General features: G+C 41.2%; 1 protein-coding gene across 2 annotated transcripts in view; it reads right to left on the bottom strand.

The window, feature by feature from the left end:
• The window catches only part of LOC121463517 (protein mono-ADP-ribosyltransferase PARP12), a 39222-nt gene that overhangs the window by 2764 nt on the left and 10552 nt on the right, over positions 1 to 25906 (bottom strand). For both annotated transcript variants that reach the window (XR_005976444.1, XM_041675776.1), the window contains exons 4-10: positions 21945 to 22046; positions 18125 to 18248; positions 13389 to 13584; positions 10238 to 10379; positions 6254 to 6350; positions 1770 to 1845; positions 691 to 821 (exon numbers count right to left, since the gene is read on the bottom strand). Coding sequence is in view for 1 of the 2 variants with exons in the window: in XM_041675776.1 (XP_041531710.1) it covers positions 691 to 821; positions 1770 to 1845; positions 6254 to 6350; positions 10238 to 10379; positions 13389 to 13584; positions 18125 to 18248; positions 21945 to 22046 (868 nt within the window). In the remaining variant the exon portion in view is untranslated. The remainder of the gene's footprint in view (positions 1 to 690; positions 822 to 1769; positions 1846 to 6253; positions 6351 to 10237; positions 10380 to 13388; positions 13585 to 18124; positions 18249 to 21944; positions 22047 to 25906) is intronic.

A 25906-nucleotide genomic window follows, 5' to 3' on the forward strand; every position in this document is an offset into this window, starting at 1 on the left:
TCTGGTCAAAGAGCAAAAAGAAAGCTTCCCCTCCATAGCAAAAGGTTCTAGGAGCTAAACAGCTTAGAGGAAGGCATGGGTCCTTCTTCCATCCAGCTCCTCAGTGGAGCTGAACCTGGGAAGCTGGAAAGTAGAGAAAAGTTGTGAGGCTGCTGGTCTGGGAGTGACAGGCATTCACCCTCAGCCCATCCTCCCCTCTCTAATAGGACTCATTCCAGCACTGCAGAGTGCTATGATGTTGTCCCAAACCCATGGGAAGCCAAGTCAGTAAGCCCTAGACCGCCATGGAGGGCCATGATGAATTTCTACCCTGTGTGGAGAAAAGCTGGGTGGCCATGAGCATGCTGGTCCTCATAGGAAGAATAAACAAACAAACAAATGCGGCCACTCCACTCTCTGGCTCAGCTTTAAATTCGCTCTGTCCCACTGATCTTCAGGAAGTCAGAGTAAGAGTGGAGTCTGGCTCCGCTAGTCACAGTGAGAGCAGGACCTGCGCTAGCGAAGCTGCAGTCTCTGCACCTTTACACAGGGCTGCTACATCACACAGCCTTAGGGTGAGAAAGGAGAGCAGAGACAGTTCATGGCACACAACAGCCCTGGGCGAGCATGCTGCCTCGGACTGTCCTGGAGAGGCAGGGATGTTGGTAAGCAGCTAGCAGGATGTGGAAGATAGTTATCAGTCGCACACACCACTGGTAGACTTCCCACAGGCCCAGGTTCTGGATCCGCTCGATCTTTTGAACAGAGTAATAAGGCAGTGTACGGTTGAAGAGGTTCCACACCTTCTGGTACTCTTCTGAGGAAGAACTGAGAATAATCTTCTACAAAAGGAAAATAATTTCCATATATTATTGTCATATGATGCAAATACATGAACAATTCCTGAGACCCCTGGGAACCTCTATAACTTCAAGATAAAGCCAAAGAGTGATGATTTGGCCCTCTTCCCTAAGATGCAGTCTCTCCAGAGAAGGAATATTTTCAAAGTATAGTAATTTCCTTCTGGTTCACTTTGAAAATGGCTCATAGGTCAGCAGGTGGTGCCTAATACACCCATCTTAAGTGTCTCCAGGATGTCATTTTTTTATATCCTACATAGGCCAAAACCAAAAAAGTAGAGCACATGGCCTGTGAGAATTAGAATTACGAAGGTGTGTGAGCTCCTCGGGCCCTTCACATGCTGCCTCCTGCTACTCTGTGTGCTTTGTGCTCTGTACGAGACATCCTCCCAGGACAGGCTCCATATTGGAAAAGTCTGTCTTCAGTGTTTGGCATGTTCCCAGCACTGGGAATCAGCCAAAGTGCCTCATACTGATGGAGCAATAAGGACATTCATTAACACAGTGTTCTGCTCAGCCCCACTCCCAGAAAGTAGGCCTCAAATGAGCTACTGAATTGTCCTCCTGTCCACTGCTGTCTAGTATCCTCCCCTCTAAATGTCCCTCATCACATTCAAATATCCCCCTTGTTTCTTTTTATTACTTAGTGAAATAGATTAATTGTCCCAGCCCTGCTTGGAAGCTCTCCATAGCAAAGGTCACAGTTCATCTTTTCCCCTTACACTAACCACCTCCTTTCACGGAGAGCTACAGTCAATCCACAGTCACCCAGCCTTAAAATCCCCAAGACCTACAGAAACAAAACAGAAAGCCCACATGCATCTCTACCCTCTGGTGCCATGAGCCATAGTTTTATAAAGTAGTCATTTCACACTCATCTGTCTTTATAGAACCCCTTCTGTCCAGTTCCAGGATGTGTGAATCCCATACCTTAAATCCTGGGTCCGGCAGAGCTGCAGGGTCCCAGTAGTCTGGGATGTTCTTTGGGCCTTGTAACTTAGTATTGCTACAGAAGGTAAACAAAACCATTTACTCCTTAGACATATGGAAATCCTTCACGGGTGATCTCTGCTTACCAACATCACCAGTCCTGAGTCTTAGCGTAATTTATTTTAAAAGATAAAATATTTTAAAAGATAGCAAAATATCTACTACACAAGAACATTCATCATGCCTGCCAGCCAAACCAAAAAGCCATCAGTCCTGAGAGATGCACTTTTCACTTGCATCCTGCCAACCACACAGAAGGGACAGAGCACTCAGGAAAGCGGTATACATGGGCCCCAGCCTTTACCCAAGTCTTGAAATTCAAAAACACCAAAGACTTTTTTGAAGCCTTAATGATATACACTTGACATAGAAAAAAAAATATTTTTTAAACTGTAAAATTGGCCCCCAAACGCACTTGGTAATAGAAATTTGAGTTAAGTTGATGAAAAGGTACTTGTGGTCTGTTGTTTGTCCTTCTTAAATGTGCATTCGTTTTGTTTTTTTTTACAATACACACACACACACACACACACACACAGAGAGTGTTAAATTAAAAGGTATCATGTAACAGACATATTACACTATGTTCTAAAAATATAAACAAATAAAAGCAGTCGTAAAAACCATGACTCAAAGAGCTTAGGAACGTCACTCTGAAAACTACAATCCAATTGATTATAGATAAATCGAAACCTCCACTGTCCTTCCTACAGCAGATCTACCTTCTATTTCTGCTGGCAAGGGACAGCTCTTCATTCCAAGCCTCCAGAAAATCCCACAAATAATTTTCCTGGGAAAATATCACAGTTTAAAAATAACCAAGGAAGATCCATCGGTGAGAACCAGCCACAAGATTCTTAGTTTCACCTATTTTACCCATTAAGATGGTAAAATTATCAGATTAGAAATCAGCATTTCTTCTTTTTATTTATTTATTTATTTATTTATTTTTAGCATTTATTCTTCTTATGATTAAAGAAAACACTTGGAACACACATGTAAGAAAACCATAATAAGATCTTCAAGAACCTAACAAGAACCAAACAGAACTGCTAGAAAGAAAAAGTGAATCCCTGACAATAAAAACTCGATGGTTAGCTCACAGCTTCACCCACCTCAAGAGTGAAGTGCACTGAAAGACACATGGAATTAAAGCATTCAGAAACTGGTCCAGAAAGCAAGGTGGTGGGAAATGTGGGAATCCAATCAGAACCTCAGGAAGCTCTAGACAGAACAGAACTGATGAGACATACCAACCACAGCTTTAAGAAGCCCACAGACTCTCCGCAGAATAAATATAAATACATGCCTAGAAACAGCAGAATGAGGTACAGACTCCAAGACCTTTAAAATTAGCCAAAGGGGGTGGGAAGGGAGTGTGATAGCTTCAAAAAGTACTACTTTGACCTACAATGCTACTTCAAAAGCTACTGGGGAAGCAGAAGACAGCGGAGTGTAGCTTCAGTGCTCTAAGGGACAGTAAAGCAACTACAGCCTAGCAGTCTACACCCAGTGAAAGCATCTTTCAGACTAACTACAAACAACCACACCTCTCTTCCCTTTGAAATCTTATCTAAGGAATTTGAAGAAAAGATTAAAATGTGAGTAATTTAATGAAGCCCTCACAGTAAAGAACAAGTGTCTCTTAAAGTTAAAACAAAACAAATATCAAGAGGAGAGTATGAAGTCCTTACAGTAGGAAAACAAAGACATCCATTCATTTGTGCCTAAGTGAAGAACCCACAGAGTTTCTTACATTGTCTCTAACACAATGAACAACTTCCAAACTAGTAGAGAGGAAAATAAAATAGATTTTTTAAAAAGTCAACATTTTTTATTACATTTAATTTGTGTGTATGCATGTGTGCACATATGTGTGCATGCACAAGCACTTGTGCCACAGTATGCATGTGGAAGACACAAGAAAATTTGTTTCTCTCCTACCACCCATGGGTCCAAGGGTTGAACTTGGGTGTGTGTCAAGTTTGGCAGCAAATGCCTTTACCCACTGGGCCATTTTACCAGCCCTGGATTATGTTAACTGAAAATGGAACTAAACTCAATGTATGCAAATGCAGTTTCAAATTTTACATTAATGATGCTCCTACAGACTAAGCTATGTCTCATTCGTGCCCAAACAGCCACTGTTCCTATAGTTACTAGGTTACCAGCTACTGTCATAAGAGTTGAGGAAGGAACTAGGCACCTTTTCTGTCTGGGCAGGATACAGGACACAGCACTCAGCTCACAGCCCACTGAAGAGTAGGACTTGAATCATTTGTACCTTATTTTGTATTTGATCAAAATAACTACTTTTTTGTGGTGTTAGGAATCAAAACCAGCACCTTGCATTGCACATACTAAGCATAAGTCTGCTTATAGTCCCCTAAAAACTAAATTAGAATGATGATACAAGAAATCCAGAAAAGCCGGGCAGTGGTGGCGCACGCCTTTAATCCCAGCACTCAGGAGGCAGAGGCAGGTCGATCTTTGTGAGTTTGAGGCCAGCCTGATTAAACAGCGAGTTCCAGGGCAGCCAGGGCTGGCTTGTTAGAGACTATAAGGAGATGCCGTACTCAGACTTAATGCAGAGGGGAGGGGCTTGACCCTGCCCCAAATTAATGTGCCGAACTATGTCAACACCCCTTACCTGTTGGGAGTAGTGGATGGGGGTAGGCTGGGGGAGGCAGCGGGAGGAGGGATGGGAGGGTGAACCTTGTTTGGAATGTAAAATGAATTAAAAATAAATGTTTAAAAAAAATTAGGCAAGTTTAATAAAAAAAGAAAAAAGTCTTCAGTGATTTGAACAGATTTGAACAATTACATAGGAAGTAGGCAGATGTCTTTATGGGCACCTGTGTATATATACACACTATTTTATTTTGCAAAGATAAACACAGAAAGGGCAATTAGAAGCAAACAAAAATGGTTACCACAATTGGAGCAGGGTAGTGAAAACCAGACACAAACTACTGAGTATACTGTGTCACAGAGTTGGACTTTTAAACACGTACATGTTTTACATTTCATCAAAAGTAAACTTTAATTATAAGAGAAAAAGAAGGGCATGTTCTCAGGAACTTACCTCGTTGTATCTGACTCCCAAGGCATTGCTTCTTGAACTGCTAATGCACATTTCCTCTCTCACTTACACCAGATCTTTAAATGACCTCTCTGTTTTACAAACATAATAAACTTTCCCTCTGAAGTCTTCAGAGAACCAACAAAACCAAAGCTTAGGCAGCTAACAGTATTGTTGTCTGAAAGTCCCAGCAAGGCCACGGCAAACAGACTCTAAGGGGAATTTGGTACATCTTCACTATCTAGGCCATCTTCTAGTACACAGCTATGTGGCTTGGCTAGCTCCAACCCCATCACAACTGTCCAAGACTAAACTACTTTTGTTTTAAAGAAAATTTGATCAGTGCAGAGCAAGAATTTCCCATTAGCTGCAGAAAGTCTCTCTCCCCTATTGTGTGCTGCCTATGGGTTCAATTAGATGCTCTTAGCAGCCATCCTGTGACACAAAGAAACCCACTGTGAAAGCGAAGCTGGTTTGCTAATGGCTATTATACCAGAAGTTTCTTTGTTTTGGTTTTCTTTTCAAGACAGTTTCTCTGTGTAGCCCTGAATATCCTGGAACTCACTTTTGTAGACCAAGCTGGCTCTGAACTCACAGAGATCTGCCTGCCTTTGCCTCCTGAGTGCTGGGATTAAAGGTGTGATGGTACATACCCAACAACTTAAACATTTTTTAAAGATTCAGGTCCATAACTCAGTCATCACATTTAAAGACAAACGATAGGCTGGCTTCAAATCTAGCCAGGTTTGCACATCCCAACAGACAGTTTTGTGATTTTTTTGAGGAAACCCACAAAGCTAATCTCACTATGGCTCACAGACTTTCCCAACTAGTTTGGGTTTTGTTTTGTTTTGTGAGACTGGGTTTCTTTGTATAGATGTGGTTGTCCTGGAACTAGCTCTGTAGACCAGACTGGACTCGAACTCACAGAGATCGCTTGCCTCTGCTTTCCTGGTGCAGGGATTAAAGGTGTGTGCCATCACGGCCCGATTTCCCATAGGTTTTTTTTTTTTTAAATATTTATTTATTTACTTATTATGTATACAATATTCTGTCTACATGTATGCCTGCAGGCCAGAAAAGGGTACCAGACCTTATTATAGATGGTTGTGAGCCACCATGTGGTTGCCAGGAATTGAACTCAGGACCTTTGGAAGAGCAGGCAATGCTCTTAACCACTGAGCCATCTCTCCAGCCCCCTCCCATAGGTTTAATGACAGTAAGGTGCTAGCCATGCATGCCAGTCAGTACCCTTTCATGTAATCTGAGAAGCTCTTGTTTCTGGCAGCAAAGCACTCCTCAACTGAAAGCTACACCAAGTAAGCTCACAGAAGCTACTTACCAGGACTGCTTCATTTGGACATCCTGGGGGGACACATACTTGGGTCTGCGGCAAACCTTTCTGACAGTGCCATACACAAGGTTTTTCTGCAGAAAGGCTGGAAAACAAACAAAAAACAACCTAATGAAAAAAACACACGTGTATGTGTGTGTGTACATTCGTACGTGTATGCACAGCAGTAATGTTCTGTAAACATAAATTAAATGGGTTGGACAGATAATCCAACATGTAAAACCCAAGATCAGTTTTAAAAATAATGTGATTTTACACACTTCAAATAGTCATAAATAAAGAAAACGGGTATCCTTAGGAGACTGAGTTTAATGAATAGAGAAATGATTAGTAATTGGCATATCAATTATGCATGAATGCTTTTGAATTGTTCCTTCCAATAATATTTAAATTATTATTTTGCTTAGCAATTTTTTCCAGCTTAGATGTAAAGTTCCAGCCAAGCCTGAGACCAAATTACCACATCTTGAGTTAATGCAATTTATAGGTAATAATTTTGCCCTTATGACTTTTCTTAAATTTGAGTAAGCAGACTCTACAGCAGTGTTTATCAATCTTTTCAAATCCATGTTCTCCTTAATAAACGAAACATTTGACCCACCCTCAATCTCAATCTCAGGGTCATCCCAAGAATAGAGCGTGGATATCCATCCACATTTGCATTGAAAATGACAAATATTTAGAAGCTATATTTCCTATTAAGGAAACCCTATCAAGTGCTACTTTAATATCTAAATATATAAACCAATTTTTATTTTAATTTTAGGAATATTTTAATACTAAAGCTTATAGATATCTGAATTTACCTGCTTTTGAAGATAAACTATGTAATAATTTGAGGACGTGTCCCTTCCACTGCAGCTATCCTCATTATCTTCTGGAGTCCACTATTCACTTAGCTCCCTTACCCTTCCTGTTGCTCATCATTCAACCGTCCACTGATGCTTTGCTCATGAACACACTGGCTTAATAACCATATATAATGAATCTTAAATGACCTTTCAACAGTAAAAATGGCTACTTGGCATATATGGAGTGGTTAAGCATATGTTAGACAGCTTCTCTAATCTTTCATTGGGAAAAAAAGAACCCCTTTTCCTAATAACTTTGTTGTTTCCTTAATTTACACTGGACACATTCCTAAATGAGCTTGCTGTGGGGGATTCTGCTGTTGACAGTCGGGGAACAGGATGTCATTACTCTGCTTCTGGAAACTTAGCTATCATTTTGAGTTATTCTTTCATGAGAAGAATTCTTACCAGAGCTGGTCATTTGGGCTGCTGTGTATATACATTTTGAAAGTGTTTGCTTCCTCATAATCAGTAAGTGTATAAGTGGCAGAGTTTGGCTTGAGACTCTATTTCATTATACATAGTAAAGACTGGGTAGGTAAAGCCAATGACTTCAATCCTTTTCCTTTATAGATACTATTATCTACCAAATAATAAAAAAAATCAAGCAACAGGTAAACTGTGATCACCTTAAGTCAGTTCACTGTGAGCATGCTTTTTCTAGCTACATCCTTGTACTGAAAGTCTATTCTGTCTCCAGGGACTGAAGTCCAAGTTGAGAACTAGAAAGGTATGTTTGACATTTTCCAGATATTTAAAAGAACTCAAACTGTGGTTAGCAGCAGTCAGAGGAGTGAACGCTGCAGAAACTGGGTCTTCACGACAGTCCTGCCTTTTCTATCCCCCTGCATTCTTCTATATACTGCCATCAATTACAGTGACTGGCACTTGGGACACTCTTGGCTGGTTTCCTCCAGTAAAAGTCATTCCTCTGGAGAACAGAAGAAACTTCGCTGAGGGGCAAGAGCATCAGGGAGTCTTCCTTAAACAAAACCGTAAGTGCCATAAAACCACAAGTCAAAAATAACTGAACAGTTCCAATGACTTCGTAGCTGCTAATGCCCCCACCGAGGAGTCAGAGTGAGAGGTCATGGTGCCTGATCTGCGGGACCTGCTGAAGCTGCTCTGCACTGCAGGACGCTGAGCTGCTTCCTGATGCTTGGGACCCACACAGCCACACTGCAATGACTACAATTTTCTGCAGTCTGAATCCTGTTTACTTTGGAGTCAAACTAGAAATGCAGACCGAACATTCGACTGTTTTAAACTTTGGGACACAGAACTCATTTTGATTAAAATATTGGCCCTGAGAACTAAGATCTAAACTTTCCCCTTAGGGGAAGAAAGACTCAAAATAAGGAGTGACTGAAGGCCCTCTTCACGGACGAAAAGGAGAGCCTAAGCTTGACTGACAGCAACAATGTCATTGGACTCTCATCCATCAAAAAAACTTTTCTTGTCTTTTGATTAGAATGGATTTAAGGAAATTGTGGTATGTCAAATTGTGGAATGTTTGTTAATTCCCATTCTAGAATTATAGTATTGACTTGGTAATGTTTGTAACTGCTTATAAGACATTGAGAAAAGTTTGACATGCACTGTAAATGGATTTAATGCATATATTAAGAGTTCTAGATTTTCATACAGTGTAAAATTGTTAAGAGGTGCTCTAGACCAGCTGAAGATAATATTTTCAACTCAGGTGATCCTCCTCCCCTTTAACTAGGCGACTATAGCCTTTAGGAGCATGATTATTCATAAAACATTATGATCTCTCCTGACACGAAGTATGGCTCTGAGACACAGAGCCCAAAGGTATTTCTCTCCCTTAATATCTTGTTTCACAGAGGTCAGCAGTCAGAGACAGGTTTGAAGCTTCTTCTCCCCAGATACCTAAGACAGAAACTCACATAATTAGAATGCCAGTTCTGAAGACGGGTAAGTCTAGGTAAATGAAGGAGTCTCTGCCTAAGACCGGCGCAATCATCTGTCCTGTTGCAGAAGCACGGGCTTTATTAAAATTAACAAAAAGTGGGGAAGTGTGGGGGCTGAATTATGCAAGTCCACATTCTGGTGGTCAGAGAATCTGAACAACTTAAAGGCGCAATTGGTGCCTTCCACACAAGAGGTGGTCGTCTAGCTCTCAGATAGGAAAACAAGCTGATGCCATCCTAACAAGTGGTCAGGATGTGCTAATGTTGTTCTGCTCCTTCTACTGTAAACTGGGGAAGAGGTGTTCTCAGTCTACATGACAAAATAGGCATGGACAGGCCATGGCCTACTCATTCCCCTGCTACCTAGGAAACAATGCTAAGGAAGTTCGTGTTACCTGCCCCCTCAGTTTACCTTGATATAAAAGATTTTTGGAAAATAAATGCAGATGATCTCAGGATATGAATGATGCCTGAACTCCCTCCAGGAAAAAAAAAAGTAACTGCTGAAAACAGACAACCAAGTGGTTTTCGGAAAATTTGCCATGGCACCTTGCTGCTTTCCACACAGAACAGAGTATAGAGAACAGAGAGGATACACTGCACCAAGGCAGGTCCTCTGATTCCCTTTAACATGCTGGACTTGTGAGCAGAGCTGGATGGAATGTCTGCAGGAGACCGCACAACTAAAACTGCAGCATTCCCACAAATCAGCCGCTCAAGAACTGGCCAATGGTGACTGCTCTGCTTTTGTCTGTTAAGATACATGGGGGAAAAAAATCACCTCAGCTCCAGCTTCTAGACACTAACTAAAAGGACAGAACTTTTAATTAGTGTGTCCTAGAGCATCAAGGCTGAAAGTACCTACAGAAAATGCAGCAGCTTTGGTGCTATGCCAGGAGTAAAGAGATGACACTACCTAGTAGAGTCACGTGGGCCTTGGAGAGCCAGAGGTTAACCTCCAGATACAGAACAGCCACACTGTATTCACGGGCCCAATCCCTCAACATCCAAAAAGCTCCCTCTCCTGAAACCCTTGAAGCACATCTCCTTGACAGTGCAGGGCAGTAAGTATCATCTGTTGATGGGTCTGGCTGCCTTTTGGAATAGATACACCCTCCTTTCCTTGCTTATACCAGCTAGGCCCCCAGGTTAATATGGGAGGACTCGCTCAACAAGAAAAGGGGTACCTTTGAAGTCTAACTCGTAGTTGTGCTTTCCAGCCTGGAACTTCAAGGTAGCTGCCTGGGAATCAGCCCCTGGGACACAGACTGCCAGGTAAGCCTTTTCCACGTCACTGCTGCTGATGGTGGTCACAGGGTGCATTGTGCCCTGTAAGGGGAAATCCAAAGAGGTCAGGGAGGCAAGAGGTTGTGGTGATGAACAAAAATGCTGGTCAATCCAGCCCCCATTCTGGACAGATGATCTTGTTATAGGGAAAGAGGAGGTGCCAGGGAGCGGGGTGACGGGATGGGGGTATGGAAGGGAAGTTATATGACTCTCTTGAAGCTACTGTAAATAGATGATGGTACATATAGGTCTTGCTAAGTAGGGTAACCAGGATGCAAGCAATAAAAAAGCAAAAGAACAGCAAGATGACTTAGCAGGAAAAGGTACTTGCCACTAAGGCAAATAATCTGAGTTCAATCCTTAGAACATGTAAATAGGAGAAAACAAACTGCTACAATTTGACCTTTGACCTCCACATCCATGCAGCAGCATGAGCACATCCATATATATATACATACACACAAATACATAGATAAACAAACAAGCCATTTTTAAAATTCTTCAGACTAGATGGTACAGCTATACAAATGATGGCAAACTATTAACGGCTAATTCACCTAGGCCACTTAGCTGGTGAGCTCGAGAAACACTACCTCTTCTACAGCTATTCTTATTCCCTTAGTCCTCCAGTCAGGCTTCAGTCCCTTTCTGTGCTGATTTTCTGGTCTCTTGGAGGATCTTTTTTCTGCCAGTTATTTATTTCAATTCTCATTTTCTCTGCAATTACCTACTAGATAATATTTGGGACTGGATGGACTAAATTTGAATTCTGCGGCTTTGCTATGGTTTAGATGTGGTTTGTCTCTCAAGGATTTATGCTCTGAAAGCATAGTCTCCGATGTGAGGTAGAGCTTTAAGAAGTAGGACCTGAGGCTCTGTAGGGATGGCTCAGTGGTTAAGAGAACTTGTTGTTATTGCTGAGGACCCAGGTTTAATTCTCAGTACCCACTCGGCAGCTAACGTGTCTGTAACTTCAATTCCAATGGTGTCCGAGGCCTCTTCTGGCCTCTGCAAGCACCATATGCATATGATGGACAGGCAAACATGCAGACAAAACATCCACATATGTAAGATAAAAATAAATGTACTCTTCACTAAGTCACAAGTTCTATAATTTAGGGACAAAACATAAATAAAACAAAATCTGTCCCTGCCTTTGAGAAACAGTACAGCAAAAAAGGAGGGAAAATAAAAAGCAAGTAGTTAACTCAATACATCATGCTCAAATATCCCACGGGTCTACGTGGGTGACACAGAAGCTACAGGCACTTGCTGGGAGTGACCTTTTCTGAGGCACAATCCAGCAAAGTTTCCTGAAGGAAAACAAGCATGAGTCAAGGCCTAACCCCGAAGAATGGCTTGGCTCTATGAAGGTGGTCAGAGAACGGGTAGTAGGCATATGGTTTTGGAAAGAAGTATTTTATGGTCCTATAGTAGTGCTTAGTTTCTCCTTTTAAATCTATCATCCTTCAAAACTAAATTATTAGGTTAAAACTTGGAAGAATGAGGAGGTGGTATAAAAATCACTTCCAGACAGTGAAGGGAAAAGAAGATAAAACAGGAAATGAAGGAAAGAATCAGCAGAGAGGAAACAGAGTCAGACATATAACTCAAGTCCCATCCCCAAACCTTAAGGTGAAAATCCCCTTAACACAGGTTATCACAGGGAAGAGAATGAAGGCAGCCAAACAGAAAGCAAAAGCGAGGGACTTTGGCTGTATCTGGAGAAACCAGTGGTTAAGCTGAGGAAGCCCAAGATTAGCAGCATTTGGAAAGTGACTAGTAAGATTTGAAAGAATGAAAAATTCCCATGTGTTCTAAGGCAGGTCTGGTTGATTCTGACATCAAATTTTGGGGTACATTCTAAACTCAGAAACAAACTTAGCGTTTCTGAAAATCAAGAGAAAACTAGTCTGAAACTGGAAATTAGAAAAACAAAAAAACCAAACAAACCTAAAGGAAAAAAAAAACCAATTATATGAAGGGAGAATGACCCCAAGGCTATACAGCTAACACTGTAAAAGGAGACCCCAGGAACTCAAGTCCACCTATGTCTCCATATTCTTGCAGCATGTGGGCACACCAATGGCATCCACATGAAGTTCACATCCAGAGATTCCCAAACTGTCCTAAACAAGTTTACAGACTGTAAACAAAAACACACACGAGCAAAGTGTTGGAGGTTGGAGGAGAAAAGTCTCCACCCCTGAACTTAACGGTGCAGTCTGGGAAGCTGCTCAGAGACTACTTTTGCATGAGCGCTATCAGAGCTCTTTGTGTTACATCAACAGGGCTGCCTCTGTCTCCCCCCCAGAGCCAGAGGGATCATCAAATAAAAAATGACTGTTGCCTTTGGTAGCCATCTATTTCTGAAGAAGCTGCAATATATCATTCTAAGCATGGAAGATGCACCCATGGTAAAAGAGAAATGTCCTGTCCTTGTGGAGCTTACATAAAAATGGGATCAGAGAAGGGCATTCTACATATAGTTAAGAACAAGAAACCCAAGCCTCAACACAACCTCCAACAGGTCAGGGAGTGCAAGTACCATCAGGTCCCCAAGATAATTTTCATTGTGGAAAAGGATCTCTACATAAATGACTCTCTCCACATAACTTCATTTCTGTAAAGTCCCCAGATCTTTTGATCCCAGCCTTTGTTGACATCTTCATATAATTGACAGTGAGTTACCTGATTTGGGTTCCAAATCAATTGCTGATATAAATCATATTCTCATACACTGCTATCTTCTGAAATTGCAGAAACAGGCAAGAAAAGCAATTTGAAAGCTTTCAACTTTATACTACAGTTTAGGCACTAGCTCCAGAGTTTTCTGTTAACTAACAAAAATCAATGAAGAAAGCTGACATCATGACAGTTATTTAACATTCAATTCTCATGAGCTAAGATATCTAATCATTCAAGACAGGACTGTAAAGATGCACTGTCATCCAGGTCTACCAAGTACACTCCCTGGCATCTTTGTGTTTCTGTTTAGAATGGATGTTTCATCTTATACAAAATTGCCATCCTTTTTATTATCACACTTACTTGTCTTCCATATTCCTGCCAAGAACCAAACTCATCCAGCCAGTACCAAACCCAGTCAGTAGTGAGGATGAAATGCGGGGGTTTGGTGACTGAAGAAGCGGTGGAGAGCCTGCGAGCCACAGTACTACCAAACTTCATGGAATCAAAGTCTAAGTTAACCAAGCGTAAGCCAGCAGCTGACTCTGTGTACACTATCCTGGAAAAGAAAATGAAGAGCAGATTAAAATTTCACCAATTAAACAACACAGGTGATTCTGCTTCCACCTATGAGAATATAGATGTGCGAATAGTAAATATGTCGTACAGTTGTAGAAATGTTTCCAGCGGCAGGGAAACCTGCTTTACAAGATTGTCACCTCTGCTCTGTGAAAATCAGGATGATACAGAAGATGGGTTATCATGAAAATCCTTTCACTGTAAAATTCAGAAAATGCTGACTCTTCTTCAAAATAATTAAGACTGGAAATGTGGCTAGGGCAGAGCATTGGCCTGGCATGAACCAGTTTGATCTCCAAGACTACAAAAATAAAATGTGTTACTAAGCTGTTAAAAAAAAAAAGAAGAGAAATCCTTAGAAAACAGAAGCAACAATAGTTAGCATATACTGAGCATTTGCCAGCCCATGCATAAAATAATTTATGTACAGCATAGTCAATCTTTGCAGCCCTATGGGATGAGGCTAGTATCTCCATGCAACAAATGGAAAAACAAAAGCCCGTGAGAACTAAGAAACACATCTGAGCAACAACAGCCAGCAGACACGGGATAAAGGAGATAGTCTGGCTGCACAGCCTACATGGCTAGCCACCAGTCCAGGCTCCTTTCTAAACGTGATACTGCTCCAAGACCAAGGGGAGTGAGGACAGGGTCAATGACTAATGACATATTTTTAGCAGCTAAGGCAAGGAGGTGGGGGACACATGCGAATGCAAAATCTGGGGAAGAAAGGAGGCCACATCTAAGGAGAGATTTCTTTTCCCCCTTTAGATACTGAACTGGGAATTTCACAGCATTCCTCAATTGAGCTATACCAGGTCTCTCTTCATTTTGAAGCAGTCATTAAGTTGTCCAGGCAGGTCCTGAACTTGTGATCCTCCTGCCTCACCTTCCCAACTAGATGGGATTACAGATCTATACCACAGACTCAACTCAGAAGAGATACTTCTAGCCAGACCTGGTAGCACACACCTGTAATCCCAGTACTTGGGAGGTCTAGACAGGAGCAGAGGTTCAAGGTCATTCTCAGCTACACAATGAGTTTGAGGTCAGCCTGGGTTACTTGAGAGTCCATCTGGACAAAAGAAAGATGGGGTGTGCTAGAAGGAAAGGACAGAGAAGAGAGAAGATAGACAGATTTCTGTATAGCTAGGTCCCAGGAACATGCCATGCTAAGGTAGTCACACTGGCTGTGGAGAGAAGAGGAAAACTCCCTCAGGACTCTCAACCAGTCAAGCCTCACACAAGTTTTAGATTGTTGCATACTTCTTTGTCCGAATTAGCTGTAAAGATATTGGTTTCCAGAAAAGCAAACATCAATTTCTTGGAGGAACTCACCTCACAAAAATTGCCACAAATAAAGTTTCACCAAACATATCTCAAAATCAAATCAAACAGCACATGTGGGAAAAGACTCCATGAGAAAATGTAGCTGACAACAAATAGAATCAGACTACTGAGGCATCAACTATCATTCTAAGATACAAATACGTGTAAAGTGGTTCTTTTTAGCTAGTTATCAAAAGCCTAAGTTAGGATTATAAGACTAAAAAAATTGATCAGGTAATCTTGATGAAAAACAAAAACATTTGAATAAGTAATATAATATCATAGATTTTAAAGTCGGACAGACGGACTCACTGGATCTCATATGAGGCTGAACTAGTAGCCTGGGACTCTGACAATTCCCCTAAATGCAGCAAAGAAATGAAAAGTAAATGACAGAGAAGGTAGGAGAATAAAGAATAAAGTAAAGAACTCTCAGTCTACCACTTCATCAGGGTCCCAGCAGCAATTCTAGAGGAGACCAAGGCTCAGAAAGTGGGCATGTGTCTGCATAAAAATTATAAAGACATAATTCTCCCCAAACTCACAACAGTCATGGAATTTCAAATTAAAAATACAGCAGAATTAACTGTAAGCTGATGAAAATTTTAAATTCCTAAAGACCAAAATAGCAAGAACCAGAAGCAGCAGCAGCAGCAAGAGGAAGGAAGAGGAGGAGGAAGAGGAGCCTTTGTCTTTCCAGATACCAGAACTTAGTATTACGCTCCAATAGGTAAAAGAGATAGTGTGGGACTGATTCAGACAGGCACTGACCAGAGGCCGGAAACAGACGAACACAGTGACCACCACAGGAGGCACTGAAGACGAATGTAGAAAAGATGATATTTGACAACAAATATCAAAATGAGCTGAAATGAGCTAAGGTGTGTTAACATTTTACCAAATTTGGCTCTCTTCTGGTGGTTTCAAAAATGAACTTCCAGAAATGAGTAGTCATGAGCTTGTAATAATGAGCATATTCCGTAGTTTTAATTTTATGGCAAGTATTTTAATCACGAACAAATTAATTAAAACTTTTCAAAATAGGTATTAAAGAAACTGGTAGTTCACCTAAGAATGAAACTGAATTCAAAATTAATCACATAAAAAAGAATTTAAATATAGCGTTATACTTAAAATGTTCACTTTTAGAAGAAAACTCAGGAGAATTTCTTTTTGTTTTTAGAATGAAGGATTTCTTAAGATACATAAAGTACAAAACCATAAAGGGAAAGGTGGATAAATATTTCTCGCATTAAAGGCACTATCAGCTGAGTAAAAGAGCTAATTTTTTTAACTCACATTTAATATGCAGAAATGTAAAGACTGCTTCAAAAATAAATGGATAGGTAAAAACATGGCTCTCTTTATTCGCAAATGCAATTAAGGATGGACACTGCACAGCAAATGAACCCTAACAGCCAATGGACACGTGGAATCATGGCTATACAAACTGAGAAAACATTTTACACTCTTGACTGGTTAGTATGTAAATGGTCAACAGTACCAGTATCAGGGGGACACATCATTAAATACTGCTAAGGGACTGGGAAGTACTATGATCACCTGGAAGACAATCTGTTATCATCTGACAAAGCCAAGGACAAACACAGCATACCTCCCGGAAGACCCCTTTGGAAATTCTCCCAATAGAAATACACATATGGTGCACAGAAGATTGGCCCATAACAGAAGTACTGAATTGGTATGGAAGTACAACCCTGTAATGCCAGCCCTTGGGAGGTGTTGGCCAGATTGACAGTTTATGGGCAGCCTGTGCTGAAAAATGAGACCCTGCCTCAAAAAGGAAAAGAAAAGAAACCACAATGCTGTTAGACATTATGTTAGGCATTTCAGCACACAGCAAACCGTTCAACTTTTAGGTCCAAGAACTAACAAAACTAATCTACGGTAAAAGAAATCAGTGAAGACAGCTTGGGAAAGTGAGCTGAATGAAGAACCTTCTAGAGTGATGAGATACTATATCTCAATCAGACTACTGGCTACAAAAGCAAATATATTTGTCAAAAGTCACTGAGATGTATACTTAAAATATTTATGCACAACATTGTCTAAAATTTTCTTCAAGTAGAAAGATTATGGGTGGTATGTGAGCTATTTAATCTTCCTAAGGAGAATAATTTGCTTCACAGTTTTAGTCAATATCAATTTGCACATATGCACTCTAAGTTCAAAATCGTTTTAGGCATTCAAATCCTCTTTTTAGGAGGCTCAGCAGTTAAAAGCACTTACTGCTTTAACAGAGGATGAGGGTTTGGCTCCCAGTACCCACAGTGGGTAGCTCACAACTGCCTGTAACTCTAGTAGTGCCAGGGGAGTCAATAATACTCTTTTGTGACGTCTGCAGGCACTCACATGCACACACATACACACATAGATATAAACAATAATGAAATAAATTCCAAACCCTTTTTTTTCTTTTAATAAGGGTTTATTTATTTTTATTTCTTGGGTGCAGTATGTTGTCTACACGTATTCACCACATAGTGCAGTGTCTGAGGAGACCAGAAGAGGGCATCGGACCCTCTGCAAGACAGTTCTTAGTCACCAAGTGGGTTCAGGAACCAAGGCAGGGCTCTGCCAGAGCAACATATGCTTGCTTACCTACTCGACCACCTCCCCAGCCCACGCCCAAAATAAGATTTTTTAAATTATCTTTTTAGCAACATATTGCAGCACGTTCTAACACAAGCTAAGGTTAAATATTTAAAAGAAGGCTATCTGAGACTTCTGTTTTCACTATGATTGGCTGAGTGAAATGCTAAAAAAAAAAAAAAAAAAAAAAAAAAAAAAAAAAAAAAAAAAAACTTAAAACATTCAGGCATTCAGGTTAAACAGTTTAGCTGTGACTTTCCAGAAAAGATTTTATCATCTGGATTATCTGCAATAATAAGTAACTGTTTCTGTGATCAATCCTAGCAGCAAGTAAGTGAAGTTATTTGGTCTTGGTACCACCTTCTTTTCTCATGGCTCCTTCCTGGAGGAAAGTAGAACAGACAAGCCAGTATAAACACAGGCTTCCATCTCCAAATCAAACTTACATGATGGTGTGTGTGTGTCTGCGTGCACACATACGCATGCATGTTCATACTATTGTTTAAACTAAATCCCTTATGCTGCGAACTCAGGCTGGGCACAAAGTCTGGATGAGGGTAACGTTTTCATTTTCCTACCTCTCTTTACTGGGATTACTATAGGCCTCTTCAATAAGCTCCATGTTGTCCAAATCCTTCCATTTGCCTCCATCCAAGAACTGCCACCGATACGGCAAATGAAAATGAACTCGATAGCACTTATCTAAAACAGAAACAAAGTAGTAAGATACCCTAATAAACACTGTGTCCCCACCCTTCAATTGTCAATGGGAGTGGTCCTGATCACTGACCTGAGAACATTCTGGGAAGTTATGAGGAAGTTGGGTTTTGTTAGTTCAGATCTACCTGGACATTTACATACTATGGTTCTTACTAAGTGTGTCTTCCCTTTAAATGGAACATTACAATGATGTTTTAAATAAAAAATGTGTTAGTCTAGAATGTCAGATTCCAGATTTTACTCCAACAGGAATCCATCCCAGAATCTAGCTTGATGGCTGAGGCCTATAATCTTAGCTACTTGGGAGGCTGAGGCAGGAGGATCACAAGTTCAAAGTAAAAATGGGGTTGGAAATACAGTTCAGTGACAAAGAACTGTATTAGACAAAAACCTTAGGTTCAATTCCTAAGAGGAAGGAAGAGAAGGAGGAAAGGAGGGAAGGAGGGTAAAGAGATGAATCCATTCGACCTCACACATCCCAATGAGGGTGGTTTGGCTGCTGAGATATCCTCTGGGTATCTGCTAAGAGACTCACCTCATCTTCAACATACCCTACCCATGTCTTCACATGTATTACTCTGTCCAACAGTATCCATGTCCTCCCCTCTATTTTCCTGTCTTCTAAGTGCCACAGGGCTCACTGCCCTCCATTTCAAGCCCTTGCATGCTGCTTCATCTTGGCTTATGCTGGCTGGCTCTGACACTTCCTTTCAAAAGCTCTGTGAGTTTCTGATACATCTGTACAGAGATAGTGTGGGGGGGGGGTACTGGAAAGGAAAAAAGGCCTAAGGCAGTTCACTGCATTCTGACATGGAGATATAGCCAAGAAGTAAACTATTAGAAAGATACTCATCCAGGTGCAGAATGTTTCTATATACAAATTAGGAGACAGAGAGATTAGTAGTATTCTAACTATACATATGCAATATTTCTTGTAGAGGAATGAGAAAAGACTTCCAACATTTTGCATGCTTCTAATTGAGTATTAGGCATGTATTTATTATATAGTCTTCAAAAGTAAGCAGCAGGGTAAGTGAAACAAGGAAGGTCCAAGTGTGCTGGTGCTATGTAAGAACAAACCAAATATACATATGCACTTAGTATAGAGACGTGCACACCAGTACCTGTGTAACATCTTTCTAGACAGACACCCAAGCACCAGGAAACCATCATTTGTTCTTAGAGGACCTACCTGGCTACTAAGGAAAAGGTGATTAAGATTCATTTCTTATTAACTGCAGCTAATCCATTTTAATTTGTAGTTTAAAATAATGAATTTAAGCTAATTTAACACTTAAAAAATTAAAATTTCCTAAAATCTGTACATTCTTTCTCAATGTCAGATCTTTCCAAGATTCTATAAAAAGTGGGGGAGTGCCACAGAGGAACATGTTGACATTGCTAGGGCTTGTCAAAGAACAGGCCAGTAGGTTTTTTGTTTTTTTTTTTTTTTTTTTTTTTTTGGTTTTTCAAGACAGGATTTCTCTGTGGTTTTGGAGCCTGTCCTGGAATTAGCTCTTGTAGACCAGGCTGGTCTCGAACTCACAGAGATTCACCTGCCTCTGCCTCCCATGTGCTGGGATTAAAGGCGTGTGCCACCACCACCCGGCGGGCCAGTAGTTTTTGCACAGCAAAAAGGAGCACTAGGTCAAGAGGCCTCAGAAAACAAGCTGGGGGTGTCCAGGCAAGGAAATCTCGTAAATTCAACAAGGCAGGGCATGGACATCTTGGGGCCTTGCAGCTCCCTGACTTGTACAGAGTCTGGCCTTATATGACTCATACTAGGCTCAGAGATCTACTGGATTCTTATAATGAAGCACTGGGCCAGGCTGAAGTTATGGTACAGAGGTTGCGGCCAAATCAGAGTTCCTATTCCTTCCTTGAAGGCACTAAAGGAAATGATAAGAAGTGAGCAGAAAGCACCCAAGTGTTGAAATGTTATGTTGATAAGCTCCAAGTACAGGCAAATCTTGGGTGGCCCAAAGAAAAACTCCCTGAAGAAAACACTTCCTAGGGAACAGTAGCTCCCTTGTGCCCACTAAACTGAGGTCTCAGAAAGGATCCAGGAACCCAGAGCTGTGGCTAACAGCAAGCTTGGAACTAGATAGACAGGCCAGGATTCTCACAGGTGGATGGAGAGGCCACCTCGACCACAGCAGCTGGCGAGAATTTTGTCACAGCAGTAGGAACAGAAAGCAACCCTTCCATGGCTATCTTCCCTAGTCCTCCACCCTATTTATCAGCTTTCTTGTTTCTCTTCTAATGTTCTCCAACTCACAGCAATCCAGGCTCTAGGCTTCCCAGGTGAGTTACATAAATGGAATCAATTTGGAAAGCAAAGCACCCACATTCACCTCCCCTCCCTCCCTATATCTCTTGGTACAACAGGAGAAAGGTAAAGGTAAAAAGTACTTGGACACAATGAAAAGTACAAATAAAACAGGATCATTTAAGAACCCTTAAAGTACAAAGCAAGCAGAATAAAATCTAAAGAAAGAGAGAGGAAAGCTAAAAATAAATAAATCTTTTAAAAACAGGAGTGAAGGGGCTATAGAGATGGTTCCGTGGTTGCTCTTCTAGAGGACCCAGGTTTAAATCCCAGCACTGATATGGTGGCTCAAAACCTTCTGTAACTCCAGTTCTAAGGGATCAGATATCCTCTTCTGGCCTCCTTGGGCACTGGGCAAAAACTAGGTGCAAAGACGTACATGCAAGCAAACCACCCCATCCACATAAAATAAATAAATAAAATTCAATTTGAAATAAAGTATGTAAAACAAGTGGCACAACATCCAGCAAGTGTTGACCACGAGGAAAGGATGAAGGGATGGCAGGGCTTTCTGCTCTGCCTGTATTCTCTAACCCCTTCACAAAGTGAAAATATTCATGAACTGCTTGTGTGACATCTAAAGACTAAAAATGGAACAAAACATTTTGGTGGCTGCAGTCACAGAAGCTCAGAAAGAATCTTCAGTCAAAGGCTAAGCTGTCAGTGAATACAAAGCTTTTGTGAAAACACTGACCCACATAAGAATTACTGTTTGTGGGGCTGGAGAGATGGCTCAGAGGTTAAGAGCACTGACTGCTCTTCCAGAGGTCCTGAGTTCAATTCCCAGCAACCACATGGTGGCTTACAACCATCTATAATGAGACCTGGTGCCCCCTTATGGCTTGCAGGCACACGTGGAAGGAATGCTATACACATAATATAATAAATAAATTTAAAAAAAAAAAAAAGAATTACTGTTTGTGCTAAAGGGTAGGCAAAGGTCCCAAGCAGGGACCACTGGCCTGATATGAAGCCCTGAGCAATCCTCCAAGTGCTAACACAAGTACTTCCTCCTCCTCACTGCGGTCTTCCAAGTTTCTGAGACTCCCCTAGGCCTACTGTCACCCTTGAGAAGTACTAATTATTTTAGCTTCCACTAGATTAGTAGCCCTATTTCTGGAAGTTCTATGGTCACTTGACACTCACCTGGTTCAGACCCAGATTCTATATTTCCAAAAGCTTATCTACAGCTTCATTTTCAAAAATTCAAATAATTCCTTCCATTCTCAATAGGACAGATTCAGAACTAGTTTGGCAAGACCCCTCCTCTCTTTAGGGGTGCCTCAAAGTAGTTCCAGAATGAGAAGCAGTCTCCCTCCCATGTGAGGGGAGAACAGCCTCTAACTTACCTTGAAAGCTACAACTCTTCCGAATGTGGTACAAGCAAATCTGATCACTCTCCTCCTGACTAGGAGTGCCTGGTGACACAGAACCTGAACTTTCTTTTCTTTCTACAAAGAAAAAATACAAAATAGGTCAACGTCCATTGATGCTTTTCATGTAGGATTACAGTACTGCATGGCAAAAAGAAAGAATCTGTTCATCTCTCCACACACTACCGAAGTGGTCTAGGCAAACTGACAGAACCTACCCTTAAAGGATAAAAGTACCCTGACCACATAGGTAGGCACCTGACTTTTACGGTGAATCCCAGAACACTCAGTCATACAGCTTTTTACTAAACCCAGAACATCACAGAGGGGTATTTTTTTGCAACTGTCCATCCAAGTCACTAGGAAAGGAAAAATGGAAGGGCATTTTAAAAATTATATTTAGTTTCTATAGTAAATACTTGTCAATGAAGTCTTTAGAACTGGATAGTAACAATAAAAAAGGTAATATATGGAAAGTTTTCATCTTCAAATACAATATTCTTAATTTTAGTTTACTTATAAGCTCTTTAAGACAGGCATGCTAAGTTCTTTCAAAGTGTACATTTCTCATTACCACACCAAAGGGTCTTTACCTATTACATTTATCCCATCCACTTAACACAAATAAGAATAGAAAACTCCTTGACAGCTTTTCCTCATTTACTATCCTATCACCTGTCGCTCTGTTATCGGCATCTTTCCTTTTCATTTTGTAAACTCCCAAATATTCCACAGGCTGGGCCTCAAAACCCACACCTGAGAGGCTCTGAAGCTCTTCTCTCTCCAAAGAAGTAACTGTTTGTAAGACCTAGGTCACTGAGAAGTGGGTCCTTCCCTCATTTTTAATAGTTATAATCCAGATGATGCTCTAAACATTAGCTACAGTGAAACCTCTGTATATCCGAGTATTAAAAAAAAAAAACAAACAAACAAACTGAAGAGACTGGTATGACAGTAAGTGCTTGCCCTTCAGGCTTGAGGACCACAGTTCTGTCACCCAAAACCCACATTTTTAAAAATCTGAGTGGGTCTGGAGAGATTGCTCAGCAGTTAAGGGCACTGGCTGTTCTTCCAGATGTCCCATATTCACTTTCCAGTATTCACATGGTCTTCCATAATTGTCTGTGACTCCAGTTCAAGAGATCTGACATCATCTTTTGGTCTGTGGGAACCAAGTACTCAAGTGGTGGACAGATATGGTGATACATCCTTTTAGTCAAAGCATTTGGGAGGGGAAGGCAGGTGGATCTCTGTTGAGTTCAAGACTAGCCTGATCTACATAGAGACTTGCCTCAAGAAAACACACACACACACACACACACACACACGTTGAAGCTGGGCATGTTGAGCGTGCCTACAGTCCCAGGGGAGGTAGAGATGGCCAGCCAGCCTAGCCTATCTAGTGAGGGCTAGGACAATGAGAGATTCTGTCTCAAACTAAGATGGGCAGCACCTGAGGCGTATCACCTGAGGTTCACACACACACATGCACGCGCACGCTCACAAACAGAAGAAAATACAAAGGAAAGCTAGAGGCAGCAAGAATAATTTTTAACTATGACAATCAGATAAGATTACAGTGGCCAGCATGTTTGCTGGCACTCTTGGAAAAGTTCTATTAAAACATGGTTTCTCTCTCAACCTCTAAATGAGTGGGTGGATAAAAGGTGTGCTCTGTGGAGGAAGCCTATTCTCATGTTTATAAAAGGCTACCTCAGGCCCAGGACAGAGACCAGCACATAGCAAATTCCCAAAGTTACCGAAAGAGCAGAGAACCAGAGTGGCCAGCCAACAGCATCTATAATGAAATCCAAATGAACCAAGTTTTCATAAGCTCCCTCAAGGGCCACATTATTCATCCACATACAGCAGGTAGTTAAGAAATGCTTATTAAGTAAAAGCCTTTGGCCAGGAACAAAGGTAAATACTTAAAGCCCCCGCTACCAGGGAGACTGGAGCAAGACAACTGTGCCAAATTTGAGGCCATTTTGGAGAAAAGAGGAAGATGTCACCTCACAAAGGGAAAAAACAAAGTAAAATCTTGAGTGCATTTTAGCTTCAAATTTTTAGAATTGTGTATTTAATTTGGAGTGTCTATAGAGATCAGGAAACTAGAAGGGACACATAAGAGAAAAGGACATAAGGCAGCAAGGGGTTGGAACACAAGTAGATTAGGGAAACACTAGGGGTGAAAGGGGCTAGGAATGGTGGGAAGTAAAAGGTGAGGTGCATTTTTTTTTTTTTTGGTTTTTCAAGACAGGGTTTCTCTGTGGTTTTGGAGCCTGTCCTGGAACTAGCTCTGTAGACCAGGCTGGTCTCGAACTCACAGAGATCCACCTGCCTCTGCCTCCCGAGTGCTGGGATTAAAGGCGTGCGCCACCACCGCCCACAGGGTGGAGTGCATGAACTGAAACTAAGGCTCTACTGAAAAAGGCTTATAGAAACATACTGCTTTATAAAGTAATTTTAATTAAATATGTAATTTTTTAAAAAGGAATTTGAATAGAGGTCCACTGCATGGATGGACAAGTCTTTTCCCCCAGAACATCTGAGTTACTAAATAAAAATCTTAGTCCCAGGCATGGGACACCTGTCTAAGAGTCATCATTGGTCAGGGAGGCCCCAGAGAAACCCCTAACAACACAGGCTATTGTTCTTGGCTGCTCAGCATTAAGTAGACAGTGAAGACACAACATACTTTGGAAAACAGAAATCAAACTGAAACTAACCCAAAAACATCCTCCCTGCTGGCTAACTTTCACAGTGGTAGAAGGCACAAGGCAGGCCGCTGAAGGAGAAAAGTCATCAGTAGAATACTCAGTAGTGAGTGGATTCTGCAGGCTACATTCTGCCAGGCAAGATATAACTACTGGTATAGACATATCAGGGGCAACCAACTGCTTCTGGTTGGATTTTGGCTTGCTCTATAGGAGGAAATTCATGCTTGGTACTATAAACCAACCAGAAGTCCATGGCTGGAAAGGTCACAGGCATTAGACAACCTTCTACTGTTGTTCTGGTCAATGAACATGTTGTCAAACCACCTTTTAAATATTTATTTTATACCCATATTAGTGCTGCTTTCAACCTTGGTTATAGAAGATTCTTTTTGCAGTGAGCAGCAACCAATATAGAATTATAACTGGTCAAAGTGCCAAAAATAAGTGACTATTAAGTGTTTATTTAGCCTTATATAAAACATTTGTATCAACGCCCCTCAAGTACAAGGGAACATATCAAAAGGAGGGACAGAAAGAAGAGAGCTGGAGGATGGGAAAGTACTACAAAACGCTGTCTTCTAGACAAAGGATGGCCACTGCACGCAGGCATTCACAGCAGCTATGGTTTACCTGCACAAGATTAAGCCAGTCAACATTCCATTATGAATGTGAGAGGGGCTTATGAGGCTCCACTCCTAGTCATGAGCTACTGGCAACTAATTACTGCTTTGGAAAGGGAAAGTCGTCTTTCTTTGGTGGTACAGCCAGTGGTAGGTTGTTCATTCAGATGGATGACCCCGTGTCAACAAGCATGCAGGTTGCACTAATGAAATTCAGTGGTAAGACAACTTGCTGCCAAGTTTGATCCCTGGGACCCACAAGGAGAGAAAGATTTCTACAAACTGTCTTCTGACCTACACACGTGTGCTACAGCACAAACTTGCGTGTGTACACACACACACAAATAAATGTTAACAAGTAACTTTTAAGATAATAGCATGAGGGATCTAAAGAAATGGGTCCGTGGTTAGGAATGTTTGCTGCTCTTCCAGAGGACCTGAATTCAGTTCAGAGCACCCACATGGAGGCTCAAAACCATCTACAAATTCAGTTTCAGAGGATCTGATGCCCTCTTCTGACTCCTACAGGCACTTACACATCCACATAAATAAAAGTGAAATAAAATCCTTTATAAAAATCACATAAATTTGGAGAAAG

Source organism: Microtus oregoni, unplaced genomic scaffold (assembly GCF_018167655.1).
Source record: "Microtus oregoni isolate MIOR12 unplaced genomic scaffold, Mior012 000026F_ref0000081, whole genome shotgun sequence".
Classification (NCBI taxonomy): domain Eukaryota; kingdom Metazoa; phylum Chordata; class Mammalia; order Rodentia; family Cricetidae; genus Microtus; species Microtus oregoni.